The 14,164-nt window shown below is 30.8% G+C and overlaps 1 protein-coding gene across 1 annotated transcript in view; it reads right to left on the bottom strand.

Annotated features, from left to right (window-relative positions):
* LOC106459768 (F-BAR and double SH3 domains protein 2-like) overlaps nucleotides 1–14,164 on the bottom strand; it is a gene marked incomplete at its 3' end in the record, with an annotated part of 44,938 nt that overhangs the window by 4,077 nt on the left and 26,697 nt on the right. The window contains exons 4-9 of the mRNA XM_022386310.1: nucleotides 6,872–6,957; nucleotides 6,041–6,182; nucleotides 5,422–5,558; nucleotides 2,429–2,492; nucleotides 2,093–2,221; nucleotides 788–910 (exon numbers count right to left, since the gene is read on the bottom strand). Of these exons, the coding sequence (XP_022242018.1) occupies nucleotides 788–910; nucleotides 2,093–2,221; nucleotides 2,429–2,492; nucleotides 5,422–5,558; nucleotides 6,041–6,182; nucleotides 6,872–6,957 (681 nt within the window). The remainder of the gene's footprint in view (nucleotides 1–787; nucleotides 911–2,092; nucleotides 2,222–2,428; nucleotides 2,493–5,421; nucleotides 5,559–6,040; nucleotides 6,183–6,871; nucleotides 6,958–14,164) is intronic.

The raw sequence follows: 14,164 nt of genomic DNA, 5'->3' as shown, positions 1-14,164 counted from the left end.
TATAGTACATAAACCTTATACTACAGAATCAAAGTGTTGATGCTAAAAACAAAACAGTTAAATCCAAGTTTACAAACTTTTGTGCACTACACTATAGTACATAAACCTTATACTACAGAATCAAAGTGTTGATGCTAAAAACAAAACAGTTAAATCCAAGTTTACAAACTTTTGTGCACTACACTACAAAAAGTTATAAAAGGTTACAAACATTAATGTTCTACACTATAGTACCTTATACTGCAGAATCAAAGTGTTGATGCTAAAAACAAAACAGTTAAATCCAAGGTTACAAACTTTTGTGCACTACACTACAAAAAGTTATAAAAACATTTATGTACTACACTACAATATTCAAACTTTATGCTGTAGAATTAAAATGCTGAAACTACAAACAGTTTTAGTTTTCACAAGTGTTATGATTTATTCTGTAAATTAGTTTACAAACATTTATTTTTTATTAAGTTACAATACTTATAATCAATACTATAAACATGTAAAAAAATAATTTTCATGAACTTGTGGTATCTGTAGTCTATGTTATAATATTTGAATGTTAAGTCTGTGGACTTATAGGCTAAAAACTGGGTTTCAATACCCATGATGGGCATAGCACAGATAGCCCTTTGTGTAGCTTTGTGCTTAAAAATAAACAGGTTAATAATAGTACTTAACCTTTAGGCCATAAGTGAAAGTTCAAATATACCAATATTTATTTTCCACATATCCTATACTAAAGAGTTATAATATTGGTCAAAAACGATTTTTAATAAAATTGAACACTTACACTCTCAGACTCTCTCTGTAAGTTAGAGAAGGATGAATGCCAAGCAGCACAAGTAAGCAGTTCAGTTCGACTGACCAACTGAATGAATTCTTTAATTTTGTCATAGATGTCACAATCCAGGTTCTGTAGTAATATAAGGCTCCATTAAAAAGAATACAGACCCAGTGGTAAAATAAGCAATAAACTTTTGTTCAACCTGATCTATTTCACATAATCAAAATCACTAAGCATGAAAGTCTGCATATAAACAGCATGTGCTAATACAAATAACTAAACATACGTGTCATAAGACAATTTTCTGACACTGACATTTAAATAACATATAACAGTCAGTCAAAAAACAAAATTCTATCAAGTATATTTTACAACACTATCAGTGAAATATTATAACAACATTGAGTAAGTGTTACAAGTATGTCAATTGGACAGTGTAACATTCTCAGTCAATATCAGCAAACTTACATAACTCTGTCAGTTACATAATGTAGTGTTATCAGTAAAATAATGTCATATATTTTTGTCAGTTAAACATTATAACAACAACACTTTTAGTTAAATAATATAACACTTTCAAATGATTAAGAAAACATTATCAGTCCAAGATCAGTACACTTTCAGCTGAGTGGTGTAACATGTTCAGTAAAATAACACAACCAATGAATTAAATATTATAACACCATCAATCAAGTAATGTTAGTTATGTAACATTGTGTTTGTTAAATAATTTGATACTGTCAGTTAGTTCTTTAAATCCATAATGTTTTGCAGATTCTGTTGGAATTATTTACATGATGTCCTAATATTTATCACTGTACCTTATAAAATTTCTGGTCTATTTATATAAAATGGATAATAACATGGTTTGGATTAATTTCATCCAAAGAGACAAAAATGTTATCGGATGCTGTCATCATCCAATGGGTAAATTGAGATTTTCGGCCAGATGCTTATAGCGTCTGCTCATTTTTAACGAGTTAAAAAAAAACATTTATGAACTAAATTACACCAACTAACTATACAATTGTCTCACCTAAACAATAAAACATTGTAATTAACACAAAGTTGATCATGCAATATACAATGCTATTAAAATAATAAAAGCAATGCATTATAAAAATACACCACTGTCAGTTAAGTTATACAACAATGTCAAGTGAATTATATATATATAACACTGCCTGTTACGCAATACAAAAATATTACAATTTTGTTTTTTAAGTTATACAACATTATAAATTCAAAATTGTCTATTTAACAATCCATACTGTAAATAAACACAACATAACAGTTACTTATTGTTGTTACCTGTATAACATCTGCCAAGTCAACTTCATAGAACCTGGACAGATGTGCATTGGCTGCCACTAGGGCAAGAATATAGTCGTTTCTGGCTTTAGTAGCCTGAATGTCACATGCTTCCTTCCTAGATGAAAACTGGATAAACAATTGTGTTAATACGATCTCTTGAAAATTCGCAAATATATATTTTACAAATTTTCATTAGAATTAAGAAACGACAACACCAAATACTTCACTGACCACAAAGGTAAAAATTGTAAAACAATGATTACAGCATTTAACCATGCTGATTGGTTGCATAAGCTTAACATGGAAAAACATGTGTTACTAAAAAAAACTTACTTTAGCACTGTTTCTTTGAAGTGATGAAATAGACTGAAAAATTCTTCCTTTCTTCCGTTTCAATCTAATATAATACAAGTCATGACTTAACTTTATATATTCATGTAAGTATTATAGTTTATACTTACATGAATATATAAAGTTAAGTCATGACTTGTATTATATTAGATTATAGTTTATCTAATATAATACAAGTCATGACTTAACTTTATATATTCATGTAAGTATAAACTATAATCTAATATAATACAAGTCATGACTTAACTTTATATATTCATGTAAGTATAAACTATTCATACATTAATTCTGCAGAAACAAACTTAACTAGAGCAATAATAAATTTTCAAACAATAATTAACTCATGTTCACATAATCATTCAATGCCTTAAAGCTCGTTATGCCTATCAATTTATATTACTTTATGTGAAGAATTAAAAACAAATGGTATGGTAAGTGACAATCATTAAAATCATGCTTTCCTTAATTAAGAAATTGTTTCACGTTTGTAAAACTATTAGAAATGAAATTTAATAGACTTACAATGGATACAAATGTATAAAAATGCCAAAATACACAAAATGTAAGCTGCTTTTATTTTTATTCTCAACTTGTATTAATATCTTGACCCATATCTTGGGTCACGTATTCCTTTGAATATTGTTAAGAATGTAGATAATTATTTCACACAAGTAATGCAACAATCATGGATAAACATAAGTGAATAGGAAACTTCCATACGTATAACAGGCACATCTGTCATGAAAGAGAGAGGGATTAAACTTTTCATATTTTTACAATATCAATAATAATCCCTGTAGACTCCCACTGGAGCATAGGGCCACAACAACACCTCGCCGACGGAAGTTGTTTTTGCAGTAATTCAGCAGGTTTTACAATATTACTATTGGTAAAAACAACTTATGATCCTATTGCTTCAAACATAATTTCCTGCTTGAGTGTAAAGTAACTTTATAAATATTAATCATATTTTACCAGTAACTGAAATGAAAATCTCCTCATGCTTTCTGCACCAGTGATGAATTGTAAAAATTGGTGAAGAAAAAAAAAAAGATAATCAGAGCATATTAATAAAATAAAATTGTGAAACGAAAACTGTGAATGGATTTGTTAAAAGAGAAGCTTTAATCCATTATTTACATAATTAACCAACAGATAATGTATATTCACATACAGAACAGTTTAATTCACAAGATAATTAAATGAAAGCTTGCTAACTGCTGTATATATATAACCAAAATGTATCTCACAATAAAACTTAAAATGTATTCTCCCACAGGCTGTTATTTTTCATTGTTGACTATGTACCCCCATGCTTCCACTTAACAGAATGGGATGAAAATGTATGGGGTTAATGATTTTTCAGTCCTTTCTGGTGGAAAAGTAGCTCTTGTGCCTTAATAACTATCTAAATTGTAACTTTTAGACCAGTTATAAGTTTCATCAAACTTTATATAAATACAGCCTCATCAGTAATGTAATAAAGGTGTTTTAATATACATTATAGAAACAAGGTTTAGCAACAATGAAGAAGACAAACTATAAAGATTCTTATCTTACAAATCTAATAAAACAATTAATAATTAATTATGTTCTTTAACGAATTTCAAAAAACACCAATGGATTTTTAAGTTTTGCCATTTTGTTAATATTACTTTAATAAACTTCATGTTTAATAAATCAATTCTCTTTATAATCTTAACTATCGATTTGAATTCAAATTTCAAAGCATAATTTTTCAAAATATCTGATTTTTTAATGTTTATATTTGTACAAGTTATATTGGTGTTAACTTGTTTTAATTGTTTAACATTGTATTTTACTGAACGAGCACTGCCATTTATTTGTAAATTCTCAAGTGATATGTATGTATTATCCCTAGCTAATGGCAAGTGAAGATTCAGAAGCTGAAACATGATTTTGTATTAACAAAATTTACAAAGCTAATTATAACTCTAGGTCACATGTCTGATGACCTGTGTATTTGATTTATTTTAGTTACTTCACTCAATTCTTCTCTTCACGTCCTTTATGTTTTTGCACGAGCACTGGAGTAGATGAATGGCAATCCTGTTTTCTATCTAACACATAAATTAAGAGAGTGGCACATTCAGACTAAAACTGAAGATACAAATCTTATGAGCCTTTCCCTCTCCCTTGATGAAATACATCATATGAACAATATATTGGTATAAAAAAATCAAGTTACCCCAATATCGTGTACATTAAAAATATTATATATATTATTGTGCTGTAAAAGAAAAGTTGATTGGTTGATCTTTTAGTACAAAACCACATTGGGCTATCTGCTGTGTTCCATGCAAGGATCAAAGCCCAGATTTTAGCATTGGAAATCCGTGAACTTAGCACTATCTCACCGGGGAAAGTCAAAGAAAAGCACAAATAAATAACAATGATAATGTAAGAATAAAAAAAACTGTGAAATTAAAAATAAATACGAAGTCTAATTTTATCATTTTATTCATTAACTGCAACTAAAGTAGAGAAGTTTTGGGTAAATCCACCCCTTATCAATAACGCTGAACAAGGGTAAATTTTGAAACTGTTGAAGAAAGTGTAATGTCTGGTAAATGATGGAAAATTTTTAAAAAACGTAATGCTATATAAACATATTAAACTTTAAGTGAATCATAAATTACAGTTATATTGAAAATAAGTGTATTTTAATGAAGTTTTAACATCTTAAATATCATTTTGTAAATTTTAATAAAACAGATTTAGTATTATGGGAAGACAACAAAACAGTTAAAAATGGTATTCCAATAGAAATATGTAGTTATTTTTGTCTATAAGTTTTTGTTATTTTTACGTAATGAGATTTTTCCATTTTGGAATATTATAAGAGGTTTCACCCTCCCTGGAAACCACAATGGAGCTTACAATCAAACTCACAAATCTTGTATGAAATCTCACAAAGGAACAACAACATGTGATATAAGTAATGCTACTTTTACTTTTCCTCTGCATCATGAGCTTTCTCTCTTGCTCCATGAGCCATGTGTTCTTCTTCAAAGTACAGTTTTTTATTTTTGTCCACTTCCTGCACACATTGCTGAAGCTCTTCATGCATCTTCCGTACACTGTCAAAACACTAGTGAAGAAGAGAAATCATTACTGGTATTGAACTGTGGTACAACTCTAACATAGTCTACTTTCAATAAAAACACGAAAATTCTGGTATCATTTGTCATGTTAAAACAAGTGAATAATGCTAATTTACCTGTATAAAAACAAAGAATTTACATAATCAACTTCAAAGTGCAAGATAAAAATAGGATAATTTATTACATGTAGGTATCATGTAACATTTTTATTTAATAACTGAAATACAGCACTTTTAGTGAATACATAAACTTAGGTTAAAACATTAAAAAGTTGATAAACTTGATGATAATGGTCTTAGAAAAAAAACATATGCTGAAATATTAGGCCAAAATAGCTATATTTTTTAAGTATATGAAATATTTGTTCATGAAAAGAAAATAATGATTTATTGAAAATATAAAAAAGATTCATATGATTTACTTACTTCTACTACTTTAATACATAGACTTTATGTCACATTTCACTCACTTTTTTAGAGACCACCAATTTATTGCTTCGTAATACTTTTGCTTTCTCAGAAACCTCTTGATATACATCTACTGCTGCCAGTTTGGCTTGAGCTATTTTATCTGTTTCATCCAATAGAGTTTTCCATATTGTGTAGACAGTTCTGTAAGTCATGCAAGCACAGAGAGGTTATTAACTAATAAAATATGACATATACTGTGTAGACAATGTAGAAAATGTGGACAGTTTATTAATTACTGAAATATACATTGTATTATTTAGGCTTCTATGTGATTCAAAAAACTGCAGACAGTATATTAACTAACTAAATATCCACTTTATTACGTAGACTTCTATATGATTCAAGACAACTGTAGACAGTTTATTAACTAACTAAATATCCACTTTATTACGTAGACTTCTATATGATTCAAGACAACTGTAGACTGTTTATTAACTACTGAAATATACACTATTATGTAGACTTCTATATGATTCAAGACAACTGTAGACTGTTCATTAACTACTGAAATATACACTATTATGTAGACTTCTATATGATTCAAGACAACTGTAGACAGTTTATTAACTAATGAAATATGCAATATGTTGTGTAGTCATTAGAAGAAGTTCTATATGACTTAGCATACACAGTTTATCTTTAAGTATGCTATTTCAGTATGCCCATTACATTACATAGATTATAATATGGGTTCTCATGACAAGCTAGTGAGAGCAGTTTAGTAATTGCACAACGAAGTATGTTTTATTTGAATATCAAGTGTCTGCAGTGGATAAGACTATTTCATTATACCAGATTTAAGCCTAATACCTGTAAACTATATTACTTACTTTTGTAGGTCATCATTTCCACTTTTTATTTCTGCCACGGTTGGTACTTTCCGCTGAAGATAACTGTTTGCTAGTTTTGCCAATGCCTTCATATTTCACATATTGAAAAAAAGAAATAACTATATTTATAATTTAGTTTAAAAAAGTACCAACAAAAAAACTTAATGTATAAATCTTAAATACAAATAAAGTTATTAAATTGTACTATTTAAATAATACAAAAACATTCATTAGAATATTTTTATGTAAGTTCATTTTTGGTTCTCTCAAAACAATTTGTTTCATAATCAAACCTTTTTTATTTACTGAAAAACAATTGAATAAATAGAGTTGTTTAAACATAATATTCATAACATTTATACAAGTTAAATTGATACTTGTAGCTACAACCTACCTCATGAGGTGGCAGCACTGAGAAGCATAATTTGGACATACAAATCCAGCATACTAAAATCTTCGTTTATTTACTATTTCTGGTGAAACATTTTACTAGGTACAAAGTCATTTAAATGAAAGAGATCTAACCAACAGAAAGAAAAACATTTAACTAGATATACTGATAAGAAACAATGTTCGTATATAGTGACGGCACGATGAGAATTTTGTGCACAAAATTTACAATATCGTTTTTCCACCTTTCTCATAATTTTCACTAATGATACAAATGACCAAAGATACATATCTATATACATTTTTTTACTGAAATACAGAAAATAACATTACGGCTCGTTCCATCAAATAACTACGTTTTAAATAAAATGTATTGTAGAAACTTAAAAGCGCAAAATATCTTAATGTATTATTTTTTTTGTATTGTACTGATCGAATATATTTATTAAATATATTTGTTGTTGTTTTTCCTGTCCATTCTTAGTTTTATTAAAACTTAAGAAAGAATCAAGTGCTAATCTCCAACCTAAGCACTTTACTGGTCGTTGTACTTGTTGTTAACGCGTGAACAAACAAACTTCTTCAAATTAGAAAATTAATTCCATTCAAGATTGCTCACCTTTTAATTATGTGTTTATGACAATAATAAACATTACCATTACTGCTGAATTGATATTACTTACTGGTTCCACTAATATGAAATGTTAACCCTATAGAGATTCTGACTACGAAAAAGCATTGTTACGTCACATAACTCAATCCCTACTAAATTCACTGACATTAATGGCAACAATATAGCGAATTAATTAAAATGTAATTATAAAAGAAAGGAGCAGCTTTTAATGTTTAAAAATTAATTCAAAAATACAATAACAGCAACATTTACAGTAGGTAAGTTATAATTTTGATAATTATAATGTTTCGATCCAAAGTACTGAGTCATCTTTAGATAAGGGTTACATTCAAAATTTTTTAATGTAACTTATCTGAGGATGACTCAATACTTTGGGCTGGAACATTATAAGGGACTAGATTATGAATGTAGTGCAAAAATATAATAGGCCTAACATAATGTCTAATGATAAATATAATGAAGATTTTTCTATTTTTTGGTTTACATTATGTTCGCCGTAAAACACAGAAATTTTAGCTGTGTGTGTATATATATACAATATATAGTACGAGCACACACAAAAAAAGTTCTTAACAAATTTTAAACCCCAATTAAAACGATTAAATTACACTGGTTACATATTGCAAACAGATGCATTAGATGATTAGAAGAACTTTCAGTAAATTAATTTCGAATTCTCTCAAAACTAAATCTTTTTCATATACGAACTTCTTTTATTTGCTGAAAAGTTTTCTAATCAACCTAAAACTTGAGCACACGTAAAGAAGTACTTATAACTTTTAAATAGTTTTACATAATGAAAGTAACCGATGAAATCAGACATGTAATACCAACAGCGTTAAGTTTTCTACAGTGGAAACCATACAGTTGTACATAAATGACAAACATCTTAAACTTACACACAAGCATGTTTTTTAATTTTGTTGTTGTTTTTCATTGAAAGGAAATGCTAAGCTCTTTGTCTTCCTACCTGCATATCTTCTCAAAATACTAAGTTTAAATTACGAGGTAAAAGAGGGGTCCCTGTATGTGCCGTTTTTGGTCCTAAAATCCAATTAACAATAAAGTCCTGAGAAGAAACATCATATAAAGTGATACTTCGATAGTTTCGGTACAACCCTACTTCCTAGCAAGTCAATGGGAAGATTTTAGTAACGTGTTTGTCAATATTGGGTGCATATTATGGGTATCCTATCGATTTTCGCCCAAACCCAGCCATTTTCTTAGAAACGGACTTGACTTTAACATCAATCATATGGACGTATCACTACATTTGCACAGTATATGTAAAGGTGCCAGAAGCATAATATATGAAAACGAATATAATACGTACATGTGTTTATAGCGTAAGGACAAAGAAACATGTCACGAATGCTTCAACACTCAGCAACTTTGACCTATAATATTCATATACTGTGATATATATACTGAGACAACTAATATCCATACTCTTTGTTTTTCAAAACTGACCAGCAGATATGCTCAAACACAGAAAATGCAACAGAGGTCCACCGACACTTACAGGGCTTCTGGACGCTTTCAAGACCACATCACTGGCGCAGCTTGGTGGACACAGTAGTTCTGATGACACCGACGACTAAGGTTCTGGTAACATTATAGATTAGAACATTTCACATCTCTATGTAAACCTTCACATTTGTACTTTACGTTTGGTTTAGCTATGCTTTCTACGGGTTACAGGAAAAACATTGTGATTTCATGAATGTGTGTCTTCCAAAGTTTCTACGTTAATAACACCGATGGTTATGTAAACAAAGGTGTTTCTGTACAAGATTGGTACAAGTCAGGCTACCATGTGTGTTCCGGTGATTGATATACACAGTAGGACCAAAATCAGCACTTAAGGGGAGCCATCTTTTATTTATTTAGTAGTATGTATACACACATATATATATATATATATATACTTTGAATTTTCATCAAACTGTGAAAAATATTTCGTTGCGGCGCAACAAGCCACAATGTAAAACATCGTTTTTTTATACGTTTTGTTGTTGTATACCGATTTAACTTTTAAAGCAAGCAATTTCAGTTGTTCTAACCTTATTTTACTGGTTGCATATAAGTATCCTGATTTGGAATCGTTTTACGTCTTCTCCTGTGATGGTATATTTCACAATTGTAACACATCTCTAAACATGGTTGTTGAAAGAAGTTTACTGGTAATTTTGAGCCTACATAAGTTTTTTTACGACACGCATAAAATGACGGAATAAGTGTTCTACGAGCAACGACAGTCTAAATGAAAGTTCATGCGCACTTATCATATCAATTTAGGCCTATATCTAGTAATATAATTACTTAAAGGAAGCTATAATACACTTAGAAGGTGAATTCGACAACCGATGCACATTTCTAAAACAAGTGGTAGCTACTGATGAGGATGTATAAGTATTACATATTTCTGTAAAACAGAGTTTGTATAAAAGATTAAAATATCAGGAATTTAAACACACGGGTAGGGAGAGAAAATCTCTGAATTTAAAGCTGTGTTTGTTTAGAATTTGCGCGCAAAACTACACAAGAGCTATCTGCGAATAGTCGTCTCTAACATTGAACTGATGCACTAAGCGGAAGGCAACTAGTCAACAGCACACACACCGCCAACTATTGGACTCTTTCGTCTGACGGATTAATTGTTTTTTGATAGTAACTGTAAGAGCTCACTAATGACCCCGAAATGTGGAGTGTGTTTTTGAGGTAACGGTATGCGAACCGTTGACTCTCACGCTCACGGAGCGACGGCGCTAACCTCAAGATCGTGACTGTCCTTTTAAAGATGGGAAAGGATTCTACAATTCACAGAAAAATCTTCAGAGTTTTTAGGAAAGGAACCTGAGACACTTAATATACACGAGAAAGGTTTCTATTCAGTATATGCATGACAGAATTTGATGCTACCTCATTATAAACAGAAAATATAGTACTAAAATACGAGCTATATCAGCCAATCAATATCTGTGCAGAATCATCAGAAGGTAATGAGATCTGAATGGTTACGCTAAAAAGGATATGAAGTCAGTTTTGAATGCTTATCTACGTACATTCAAAATCATACCTGTCACTGTGCATAGAATGTAAAAGTCCCTTTGCTCTTATTGTTCATAGAACTGGTTGTTGATAGTAATACGAAACATAAATTATTCACATCACGAAAAATACTTCTCCTTATTCGAACTGATAAGAATGTATAGAATAATAGGCAGTTTTATGCCTCCTTAATGTCTGCCCCCCAGTGGCACAGCGGGATGTCTACGGACTTACAACACTAGAACCCGGGTTTCGATACCCGTGGTGGGCAGAGTATAGATAGCCCATCGTGTAGCTTTGTGCTTAATTACAAACAAACTTTAATGTTTAAATCCGCGAGCTCCACATACCACTAGCCTAAAATGTGTTTACTCCTTTCCTCATATATATCATGAACCGCGGCTGTTAAATACTGAAGTTTTATAAATCAGTGAGATTTATCACGTGAACTTATATAAATACATCTAACGGATAAATTTCATTATCCTGCCAAGTAAAGAGATTTGAATCTAGAGTGCAGATTACGCTTCAACCAGCTAATCTCATTGTGTAGTGTATTAAATGAGGAGATATTATTATCTTGGTGGCGCTTACGCATCTCTTTGTTACACAGCAAAACCACCACTTTGATGTAATATTACAGCTCAAAATTTTCATTCATTTAAACGTTTAAATAACAAGGTGTTTTCTCTTTTTTTTTAATTTCCTGTTAGTTACGTTGTTTCAATTCTCGTCTTTTATAATTGTTGCTCCCCAGTGGCACAGAGGTAAATCCAAGGACTTATAACTATAAAAATCGGGTTTTGATATCCGTGGTGGGCACAGCATAGATAGCCTGTTGCGTACCTTTGTGCTTAACTACAAACAATTATACTTTTTCAGACATACGTTTTAATTTTAGGAAAGCTTCGAAGGTATGAAAACGGAAAAAACATACCAATTCGTTTATACTAGAGAAAAGTTATTTCTGAAGCGAACAGTAACTTTATATATATATATATATATCAGTGTTTCTCAAACGGTGGGTCGTGAGCAGGTAGTCCGGGGGGGTCACGAACTGTCTGCGCTGAGTCTTTTTTATTTATTTTTTCGTTCTTTTGTGTCCTCGAGGTGTCTGAGATGTGCACATATCACTTTTGTTATGAACTATGACGAACTGAGCCAAGAAACATCAATATTTTTTTCATCCTTGTAGAGATAATGGGGAGTCGCGACGACCAAAGGCGGCTGAGAAACACTGACATCCTATGTGCTCCTCCTTTCTTAACTGTGAAATAAGTTTATGTCTTACTGAATTAACAACTGACTGTATAATACAACTTATCAGATGAAGTATCATAGTGAGTAAAAACGTGATAGATTTTTAATAATTTCGTGGAAAGACTTTGTAATTTCTGGGAGAAGCTGCATATTTCATGAATTTTGTTATAGTCCTCTAACAGGCCTAAAAACATCACTATAAATATATATAATTGTGTAGGGCTGTTTTTCAAAGTTTAATTCAGTATCTAAATCATTCTGATGAGCTTGATGCTTAACTTTAAAACATTAAACAAACCAAACAGCACGTGCTTACACGCAGAAAACAGCGCGTGTAGCAGCCACTATTTTGCAATTACTCGAGGGGAAAAGATATTGCCTTTACAAATTCACACTCACAGAGCTATCTAGCGGAATATTCACAAACTTTCAGTATTTGTGTAAACTCTTTTAATTATCACTAGCATACTAGCTAAGATGAAAATAACTGTTAAACTTTTATTTATTTTTTAATTCTGGAAGTTTATGTAGTATGTTACAAAACATAAACCTACCAAAGATTCTACGATCGCATTTTTCAAGCGGCACTAATTATAACAGGTTATATGTATACAGGTTACTCATATACTTTTATCACTTTTTTATTTTTTTAATACAAGAGGTACAAAAAGATCCAAGCTTGACTGTTGCATCTATAATATGACGCAACGAGTAACGAAAGAAAATATTCCTTTATTACCTGCTTCGTATCAAAGCAAGTACAACTGAAATCATGGCGTGTCTTTTATCACTTGTACTGGGCAGGAAGAATAAACGTGGGTCATCACAAAGAAACTGATCTGCTTGTATAAGGTGCTGAATAAACTGAATCGCATTTCATTTCCACCAGGAGCACGTGCTGTCGTACATTTGTATGATAGTGTCTGGTACAGACTAGTGCGAGCTCTGTGCCATTTACGAAACTATTTGATTACGCAGAAACTATGTCAACACCATTGAAATGCCAATCAATATTATTTATTCTCTTCACTTACAGGGCACTTTTACACGCGTTCTAGTGTTTGTTGATACAGCTGATGAAATGCAACCAAATAAGTTTTGTATGGACTCTTTACCTTTTGAAGATGTAATGAGGATATAACCATCATAATTATCTAAATGTATTTACCAGTTTTACCGCAAGGTGATAATTATCAAACTGAATATTTTGTATTCAGTAAAACGTCTTAAGAAGTAATAGCTCCAACATGAAGAAACTATATTCATTTAAGGTCCCATTCGTCACTTATTCGCCTCTGCTGGGATTTAGTTTCAAATGTACATAACTTACAAAACCGTAAACTGAAATAAATCATTTCAACAAAAGACCTGTAAATTAAACACAGTCGTTAACCTAATGTGACCACTAATAATTTTGTTGGTTACTTTATATTTTACATTATTGTACCATCATTTCAACAAATGACCTGTAAGTTAAACACAGTCGTTAACCTAATGTGACTACTAAGAATTGTTTAGGTTACCTTATATTTTACATTGTTGTAGCATCATTTCAACAAAAGACCTGTAAGTTAAACACAGTCGTTAACCTAATGTGACCAATAATAATTGTTTTGGTTACCTTATATTTCACATTGTTGTAGCATCATTTCAACAAATGACCTGTAAGTTAAACACAGTCGTTAACCTAATGTGACTACTAAGAATTGTTTAGGTTACCTTATATTTTACATTGTTGTAGCATCATTTCAACAAAAGACCTGTAGGTTAAACACAGTTGTTAACCTAATGTGACTAACAAGAATTGTTTAGGTTACCTTATATTTTACACTGTTGTAGCATACTGCAGGAAACGCGTTTAGTGGCGTTATCTGAGAGTGAAGAGAGCTAACATTTTACCATTATTTCTAAAACAGTTTACATAAGAAGTGATAACTTGGGCAGGTACAGTGAGAATG

The sequence above is a fragment of the Limulus polyphemus genome, unplaced genomic scaffold (assembly GCF_000517525.1).
Source record: "Limulus polyphemus unplaced genomic scaffold, Limulus_polyphemus-2.1.2 Scaffold658, whole genome shotgun sequence".
Classification (NCBI taxonomy): domain Eukaryota; kingdom Metazoa; phylum Arthropoda; class Merostomata; order Xiphosura; family Limulidae; genus Limulus; species Limulus polyphemus.
Note: the sequence above shows the minus strand (reverse complement) of the source record. Positions and strands in the feature narration are given on the sequence as shown.